Source organism: Microchirus variegatus, assembly GCF_963457635.1.
Source record: "Microchirus variegatus genome assembly, chromosome: 2".
NCBI lineage: Eukaryota > Metazoa > Chordata > Actinopteri > Pleuronectiformes > Soleidae > Microchirus > Microchirus variegatus.
Genome location: NC_139803.1, coordinates 3,640,399 through 3,650,406, shown reverse-complemented (window position 1 = coordinate 3,650,406; position 10,008 = coordinate 3,640,399). Strand labels below are relative to the sequence as shown.

The window sequence follows — 10,008 nt, the reverse complement described above, 5'->3', positions numbered from 1 at the left end:
AAAAAAATTTGCTCCACAATTTGCAAAAATCCAAATGTGAGAATTTTTGGGGAAAAAATTTAAATTACATAATTTGACAAAAAAAACGTCATACTATATACTGTGTCACTATGTCATCCGAAATTTGATGACATAGTAATTACAGTTCTACAGATTACACTTATTGGTCTGTATCCAGTAATGTCAAATAAACATTTAACAAGCTTAGTAGCTCCTGGATTAAAACTATCAACTGTAATTCATTGCGGGGCCGCCAGAAATGGTATAAACATACATACTGTTATAGTAAGTAGAAGATGTAAGAGTACTGTGAAAGAGAACAGTAAGTAAGTATCTGTCAGGAAGATGACAATAAAGCAAAAGGAAAAACTAACACATGACACATTCGCATCTCTACGTCACGCGAAACATACAAAAACAGTAAACGACAACAAAACGGCGTGTAAAGTGCAAACAACAACATTAAAAAAAGTACATACAAAGGGTGCACATTTTAAAGAATTACGTTCTCCCAAAGGAGGAGCTGATCCCTATGGAGGGGTTTTTCTCCTCCTGAGCTCTGATAAAACTTGTTTATATACTGTGTTACTGTCTATTATTGTTTGTTTTATGACCGTTGCACACCGAGTGTTCCACAGTTTTGACCCTACAATGCAGATGACCAACTGCATGTGGTGAGTAAATGCTAAATGTTTTATGGTTGATATCAATGTTAAGACCGTTATTTTTTAAGTTTTTTCCCCCAGACTTCCTGTGCTCGATGACAGTCTGTTATAATATGAGTGAATTAATAAATGAATTGCTTTTTTGCCAGGTCCACTGTACTGTACTGTAACCCTAACGTTGAGCGGTTGCAACAGTTTCTGCACATAACAATAACAAGCAGAAGAAAAAAAGACGACTGTTATACAATCTCCTGGTTGCTCAATCAAACCTTTGGATGTGGTGTCGGTGACACATTGCGTGCATCAGGGAAACTGGATTTTCATGTGCAAATGAATCACCACCATCACACAAACACTTTCCCATTATTGCCAACCCCCACTCACCCCCACTCACCCACACTCACCCCCTCCCCTAGCAGAAGCTGCAGGAGTCTCCTCCTCCCAGGACTGGACTATAAAAAGCCTCATTCACCGTTGAGGGAGCACAGAGGACGCTGACTCTCTCAGGTGAGTGTTGGGACTGCACGGCACGCACAGAGCACGCCGCGTGTCTCACTGCACGCTGCGTCCAGCTTTCTAACGCATTATTGCATTTTTTTAGTTTACTCGGACATGTTTTCACTGTGTTTTCTGCGTCGTCTCACAGGTTGTATCACTTTAAAAACTACCACCATGAAGTCTGTAGCTCTGGTCCTTGCTCTGGCGGTCATCACCGGTAAGTGTTTCTGGTCAGTTTTGGCGGCGGGGTTACAACAACAACAACAACAACAACGAGCATGTTTTCCTCAAGATGTGTATTATTCAACCAACCAATTCCACACGTGTCCACCCCCCACAGGCTGCAATGCCCGTGCGGTGCCTCAGGCCGATGCCCCCATCAATCGCTGGGAGGTGACCGTGGATCAGTTCTGGCAGTCCATCTCTGAGCTGAACAAACAAGCCGATGGAGTCCTGCAAAACTTCAAGAGCTCTCAGCTCAGCAGAGAGCTAGAGTAAGTTTGCTTCCTTCTATTTTCCTTCAAACTTACTGCATCTTACCTTTTTTTTGCCTTGTGCTTATATATATATATATATATATATATATTCCTATTTTCCCTGCTCTTCTGTTCCCAGCACCCTGATCACCGATACCATGGCAGAGCTGCAAACCTACAGAGATGACATCAAGACCAAGCTGACCCCCTTAACCGAAACCTCCACCGGTCAGCTGACCCAGGACCTGCAGCTTCTGGCCAACAAACTGCAGAAGGACATGCTGGACGCCAAGGATCGCACCACCGACTACCTGGGTGAGCTCAAGACCATGGTGGAGCTGAACAGCGACGACGTCCGCGGCCGCGTCGGCACCTACACCATGAAGCTGAAGAAACGCCTGGACAAGGACACCGAGGAGATTCGCAAGTGAGTAAAAGCGGAGGCTTTTCGGAACCTAAACCTTCTTCGAAATCTTTTTTTGAAGACCCTAAATGTCTCCTTTCTCCTTCTTCTCCGCCCACCAGCGCCGTGGCCACTTACATGGGCGAGCTCCAGTCCCGCACTTCCCAGAACCTCGGCACCGTGAGGGACCACGTGGAGCCCTACGTGCAGCAGACCAGCGACACCGCCTCCAAGAAGCTCAGCGACATCTCCGCCGTGCTGCAGAGCCAGGCCGAGGTGCTGAGCAGGCAGCTGGAGACCCAGGCCGAGGGCTTCAAGACCCAGGCCGACGATCTGAAGACCCAGGCCGAGTCTCTCAAGACCCAGCTGGAGGCCACTGCCGAGGAGCTGCGCCTCTCCCTGGAGGGAAAGTTTGGCGATCTGACCGACATGTTGACCCCGTACGCCGCCAAGATCCGCGAGCAGCTCGAGGCCGTGGTCGAAAAGGTCAAGGAAACGGCCACTGTTGCCTGAACACAGACTGAGGGTTTTTTTCAGAGTGGGGGGGTTAAAGAGTTACTGATATCTTCATTTCAGTGTCTTGTGTTCAAGATAAAGTGGTTTTATTAGCGAAAGGAGGATTCTTCCTCCGTTTGTTTCTAATGAATTAACCTTTCTCGTTGAACACGAGCCACCACAGTTAATGGCGCAACCGGGAGACAAATATTTGTGATATGCTTTGCTTTTTTTTTACTCAACGGTGTCAGCTGTCCAACGACCGCATCTTCGCATTGCGTTTCTATATATACACACACGTTTTTGTTTGGTTGTAAATATAACTGCTGTGTTCGAGCCACGGGATTTCCAGCCCGTGTCGTCCCCCCGCGAGAGACGATCCAAACACACACACACACACACGAGCGTCGCCGTCATTTCAAAAGTGCACTGAATACGCGATGATCAAAAGCCTCAAAAAGGGGCGCGCGCCGTTCGTCGAAGCGACTGTTTCTTTTCGTAGCTCGCAGAATAAGTGTGATGTAAAATTATAACTGTATTCGCTGAGTAAATGCTGCCTGCCTTCTGTTCTTCAGTGTGAACGCACAGTGTCACACCATGCTGCTCAGTGTCGCCGCCCTGCCTGTGGCTGTGGTGTACTGAACAGTGCTGAGTGAATAAAGAACCTGGGGGAAAAAAGATGCTCCGCTGCCATTGTTTTTGTTTTTTCTGAACAAATGTGACCAATCTGTCTTGTAATTTGACATAAACATATATGGGTATTTGTCTTTTAAATTTCCATTTCCCCTCTGATCCATCCCATATTGGACTATAAAGCACCATATTTTAGAAAGAGTAAATAAGAAGGATAGTCTAACAATTGGAAAGTATGCGTTAGAGTTATACGTAAACAGCTCAGCTAACTCTAAGTGCATCGTTCACATTTCACGTGTACACAGTGTTTGTATGCAGACAGAATCCCATGTCAGGATTGGTGACAAACCCCAAACAGAGTAAAAGTTACACACTTTGATGTGACACTATGAACTAGCTTTAGCTCTCATACCTTTATTTTAAGTTACGATGTCAGTGTCAGTGCATTTTCATAAACATGGTTGCACAGACACAGTCGCACTGTTTTGAGGTGTTGACATGAGCATGTCCCTGCATGCCTGCTTGTATCCATCACGTCATTTGAATGCAATGTTGGATTATGTCCTGGGCACCATTTCACGCACGTAATACCCTCATCTTCTTATTTAGGTTTTGTGACGTGTGGTTGTATGAGGTATTGCCACCTTCAACACCGACATCGGCTGCAAGGCTACGCAAGGTTGTTTTGTTTTTGGCTTACAGTGAGCAATGGCGTCCGAGAGAGAAAGACTGTTGTTGTTGAAACAGCGGCCGTTTCTCACTTTTCTGTGTCCCGGAACGCAGTTTTACGATCATTTGAGGCGAGAAATTAGCCGTTTAGAGTCTAAACATGTGCTGTGTGTTTTAAGATAGATATTAAGATTTATAGTTTGGCAGCGACGTTGTCGGCATAGAGCAGCGTTATTTCGGCCTGTCCTGAGGACCCAAGGCCGTTTCTAGGTGTTTGGGGGCCCTATGCGAGACACTATTTGGGGGCCCCTATTTTTTCAAACTCGAGGTAAAGATTCTAACTAACTTTGTCATATATTCTGTGATCTTGTTACATTTAAAGAGGAAAGCAGGCGAGAGTACATTCACAAATGCAACAGATAGAGTATGTTCTTGAAAAATGTTTAATATAAACGTTAAGGTGGCATAACAAGGTGGCATAACCAGGTGGCATAACCAGGTAGCATAACCAGGTGGCATAACAAGGTGGCATAACCAGGTGGCATAACAAGGTAGCATAACAAGGTGGCATAACAAGGTGGCATAACCAGGTGGCATAACAAGGTGGCATAACAAGGTAGCATAACCAGGTAGCATAACCAGGTGGCATAACAAGGTGGCATAACCAGGTGGCATAACAAGGTGGCATAACAAGGTGGCACAACAAGGTGGCACAACCAGGTGGCATAACGAGGTGGCATAACAAGGTGGCATAACAAGGTGGCACAACAAGGTGGCACAACCAGGTGGCACAACAAGGTGGCACAACAAGGTGGCATAACAAGGTGGCACAACAAGGTGGCATAACCAGGTGGCATAACAAGGTGGAATAACAAGGTGGTATAACAAGGTGGAATAACAAGGTAGCATAACAAGGTGGCATAACGAGGTAGCATAACGAGGTGGCATAACGAGGTGGCATAACAAGGTGGCATAACAAGGTGGCACAACAAGGTGGCACAACCAGGTGGCACAACGAGGTGGCACAACGAGGTGGCATAACAAGGTGGCACAACAAGGTGGCACAACAAGGTGGCACAACCAGGTGGCATAACAAGGTGGCACAACAAGGTGGCATAACCAGGTGGCATAACAAGGTGGAATAACAAGGTGGTATAACAAGGTGGAATAACAAGGTAGCATAACAAGGTGGCATAACAAGGTAGCATATCAAGGTGGCATAACATAAAACAGTTTTAACCCACGATTCAAAAACAGTAAAAAAATAAATAACTAAATTTACTTCTAAATAAATATAATGGATTATAATGGGATGATTTTTACCTGATTACCCCACAAACACTTACATGCTTTGCAAATATATGCATAATGAATGCATGCAATGCATGCAAATAAAGACAGGTACTTTTAATTCCCAAAAATATAACAAAATATGAGTCTGAACTTGCAGCTTGGGGGCCCCCTGGTGGCTGTGGGGCCCTTTGCAGCTGCATAGTCTGCATATAGCAAGAAACGGCTCTGTGAGGACCATTCACAGCCCTTGCCGCCTCCGTTGTTGACGTAGAGGGCTTTGCGTAACCTACGTAGAGGACTTTACGCAGGAGTATACATTGGGCTTAATGTGGCCTTTAGTGACATTGTGATCATTGACTTAAACAAGTGGAGATTTTATAATTTCCGCCATTTGTTAAGTTGTTCAAACCATTTTTTTTCCCGGCAAAACCCAAACTATCACAACAATAGTTTTGAATTGACCATTTTCCCCGTTTGTAAACTGTTTCCACCCCAACAGAAACACTCCTACATAAGTGATGTCAGTAAATGTAAAGCAGGTCCAACAAACACTTTCATTTATTCAATTTATTTATTCGATTTTTTTTTCTGGAGCAGGCGTATGATCACGGTTGTCTCAAACTCAAATACATTTCAGCAGGATTTTCTCTTTGACCAGTAGAGGGCACCATTTGTCCCTCGTTTTCATCAGTTCCTCTGACCCCCTCTGCTTGAACCCATGCTGCAGGAGATACAGCTGCTTTTACTGTTAATAGCACGTATGTCATACTTCAATTTAAAGTAAATCCGTCGTACACATAGTAGTGTGTTCAGTTTTAAACACAGATTTGTCGCTCCACTTTTTTGTGTGCACAAAATGCCACATCGAGTGTTGTTAGGGACTGGTATTGCTAACAACAGCTGGCCCAAAATACACTTGCCGACTTCTCAATGCAGTGAAACACGGTTCTCCATTTTGAACTTGTTGTTGTTGTTGTTGTTGTTGTTGTTGTTGTTGTTGTCCTGTGGTTGTAAACATGCTACACTGAAATTGGTACAAAAACCAACCCGTTTTCTGGCCCTTGCTCTGGGGCTCCACCTGCAGACATTTTATGGTACTGCACGCAGTAAGTTCTTCATAGATGTCATTCATGAAGTAGATATTTGTAATTGTGATGCTGTATGAAGTGGAAATGCTGGTCCTCACTTTGTCAGCACTTTTACGCGGTCCTCACTATGCAGCAGGTACGAGAACACACACACACACACACACACACACACACACACACGTATAAGTCAAAACAAAAAATGTTAAGGAATATGTGAGTTGGACATGAAGGCATACACATGGAAACATAAACTATGTTTATGTAACTTTGTGTGTGTGTGTGTGTGTGTGTGTGTGTGTGTGTGTGTGTGTGTGTGTGTGTGTGTGTGTGTGTGTGTGTGTGTGTGTATGTGTGTGTGAGAGAGTATCATGAAGAAGGTGACAGCTGCATGTCTTCAGATTGTCACTGTGATATAAAAACATGTTTTCCACTTGTATCTGTGTCAAAGGGCAGTGCATGCAAAGTGAAAGAATGACTAACGCCGCGACAGGATGTTTCTCCAAAAACGACATTGCTCCTTTCTGGGAAACTGGTGGTTATTTGGAACCCAGACGAGTGAGTGAAACGCCGACGTTAAACTGTTCACTGTTGCAAGGATCAGACACAACTGGTAAAAACAGGAAAAGCCACAGACATCCTGCTGCTTCAGCACTTCTGCTCCGTCTGTTCTTGTCTGAAGTCGGAGCACTGCCCGGCAACAACAAAACAATTCCACTTCCAGCAAATGATCAGGTGCTGGCAAGCGAATAACTGCTAATAACCCCTGAACACAAGCTCCTGCAGAGATTCTGGCCTCGATCACAACCTTTCTCCTGTCTCCATCCTGCTCAGAACTGGCACACAGCACCAGTCGCTGCAGGAGCCCACGGCCAAACACTAAAACAGTGCCTTTTGTTTTGCACAAGCTTGTTATCGCAAATTGGGAACGCGTCGCAAGGCGAGCACTTTCACGCCCGAGTGCCTGCTCCAATTATCCAAGAGGATCTTAAATGCACGCGAGCACAAGCTCATACATAAACCTGCTGGTCACCTCATGGCAAAGGTGAAATGGTCTTAACATGGACATCAATTATTAAACAATAATTTACTCACTTGTAGATAAAAAAAATAAAATAAACCAGAAACACCAGAAAGGACATCATGCAGTTGGTCATCTGCATTGTAGGCTCAAAATTATTGAAAACTCAATGTGCAACGCTCATAAAACAAACAATAATAGACAGTAACAGTATGTCGTTTTTGTCAAATTTTGGACAAAAAATGGTCACATTTTGGACGACATAGTATAGTATGACGTTTTTGTTAAGGTTTGGACCAAAAAAACGTTTTTTTCAAAAAATGGTCAGATTTTGGACGACATAATATAGTATGTCGTTTTTGTCAAATTTTGGACCAATTTTTTTTTCAAATAATTGTTACACTTTTGACGACATAGTATAGTATGACGTACTACATAGTATAGTATGACGTTTTTTTCAAGTTTTGGACCAAAAAAATGATTTTCAAAAAAATGGTCAGATTTTGGACGACATAGTATAGTATGTCGTTTTTGTCAAATTTTGGATGTATGTTGTCCAAAATTTGACCAGTCATACTATAGTATGTCGTCCAAGGGGTGATCCTGACTAATAAATAAAGTCCCCCCAAAAATAGTATGTAGTTACTGTCAAATTTTGGACCAATTTTTTTTTCAAATAATTGTTACACTTTTGACGACATAGTATAGTATGACGTACTACATAGTATAGTATGACGTTTTTTTCAAGTTTTGGACCAAAAAAATGATTTTCAAAAAAATGGTCAGATTTTGGACGACATAGTATAGTATGTCGTTTTTGTCAAATTTTGGATGTATGTTGTCCAAAATTTGACCAGTCATACTATAGTATGTCGTCCAAGGGGTGATCCTGACTAATAAATAAAGTCCCCCCAAAAATAGTATGTAGTTACTGTCAAATTTTGGACCAATTTTTTATTTTTTTTAAATGGTCACATTATGGACGACATAGTATAGTAGGACATACTACATAGTATAGTATGACGTTTTTGTCAAGTTTTGGACCAAAAAAACGTTTTTCAAAAAATTGTCAGATTTTGGACGACATAGTAAAGTAGGACGTACTACATAGTATAGTATTACGTTTTTGTCAAGTTTTGGACCAAAAAAGCGTTTTTCAAAAAAATTGTCAGATTTTGGACGACATAGTATATAGTATGTCGTTTTTGTCAAATTTTGGACCAATTTTTTTTTTCGAAAAATGGTCACATTATGGACGACATAGTATAGTAGGACGTACTGCATAGTATAGTATGATGTTTTTGTCAAGTTTTGGACCAAAAAAACGTTTTTCAAAAAAATGGTCAGATTTTGGACGACATGGTATAGTATGTCGTTTTTGTCAAATTTTGGACCAATTTTTTTTTTCGAAAAATGGTCACATTATGGACGACATAGTATAGTAGGACGTACTACATAGTATAGTATGACGTTTTTGTCAAGTTTTGGACCAAAAAAAGTATTTCAAAAAATTGGTCAGATTATGGACGACATAGTATAGTATGTCGTTTTTGTCAAATTTTGGACCAATTTTTTTTTTCAAAAAATGGTCACATCATGGACGACATAGTATAGTAGGACGTAATACATAGTATAGTATGACGTTTTTATCAAGATTTGGACCAAAAAAACGTTTTTCAAAAAAATGGTCACATTTTGGACGACATAGTATAGTATGACGTACTACATAGTATAGTGTGACGTTTTTGTCAAGTTTTGGACCAAAAAAACGTTTTTCAAAAAAATTGTCAGAATCAAAAACGACATAGTATAGTATGTCGTTTTTGTCAGATTTTGGACCAAATTTTTTTTCTCCAAAAATGGTCACATTTTGGAGACATAGTATAGTATGACGTACTGCATAGTATAGTGTGACGTTTTTGTCAAGTTTTGGACCAAAAAAACGTTTTTCAAAAAAATTGTCAGAATCAAAAACGACACAGTATAGTATGTCGTTTTTGTCAGATTTTGGACCAAATTTCTTTTTCTCCAAAAGTGGTCACATTTTGGAGATATAGTATAGTATGACGTACTACATAGTATAGTGTGACGTTTTTGTCAAGTTTTGGACCAAAAAAGCGTTTTTCAAAAAAATTGTCAGAATCAAAAACGACATAGTATAGTATGTCGTTTTTGTCCAATTTTGGACCAAATTTTTTTTCTCCAAAAATGGTCACATTTTGGAGATATAGTATAGTATGACATACTACATAGTATAGTGTGACGTTTTTGTCAAGTTTTGGACCAAAAAAGCGTTTTTCAAAAAAATTGTCAGAATCAAAAACGACATAGTATAAATGTCGTTTTTGTCCAATTTTGGACCAAATTTTTTTTCTCCAAAAATGGTCACATTTTGGAGATATAGTATAGTATGACGTACTACATAGTATAGTGTGACGTTTTTGTCAAGTTTTGGACCAAAAAAGCGTTTTTCAAAAAAATTGTCAGAATCAAAAAAGACATAGTATAGTATGTCGTTTTTGTCAGATTTTGGACCAAATTTTTTTTCTCCAAAAATGGTCACATTTTGGAGATATAGTATAGTATGACGTACTACATAGTATAGTGTGACGTTTTTGTCAAGTTTTGGACCAAAAAAGCGTTTTTCAAAAAAATTGTCAGAATCAAAAACGACATAGTAAAGTATGTCGTTTTTGTCCAATTTTGGACCAAATTTTTTTTCTCCAAAAATGGTCACATTTTGGAGACATAGTATAGTATGACGTACTGC

The 10,008-nt window shown here is 41.1% G+C and overlaps 1 protein-coding gene across 1 annotated transcript; it reads left to right on the top strand.

The window, feature by feature from the left end:
• The first annotated feature begins 1,150 nt into the window (after nucleotides 1–1,150).
• apoeb (apolipoprotein Eb) lies at nucleotides 1,151–3,217 on the top strand. The gene is made up of 5 exons (XM_083904614.1): nucleotides 1,151–1,172; nucleotides 1,312–1,380; nucleotides 1,504–1,657; nucleotides 1,779–2,066; nucleotides 2,165–3,217. The coding sequence occupies exons 2-5, from the start codon at nucleotides 1,338–1,340 to the stop codon at nucleotides 2,553–2,555; spliced, it is 876 nt and encodes a 291-aa protein (XP_083760740.1). The 5' UTR covers nucleotides 1,151–1,172; nucleotides 1,312–1,337; the 3' UTR covers nucleotides 2,556–3,217.
• The last annotated feature ends 6,791 nt before the right edge of the window (nucleotides 3,218–10,008 follow it).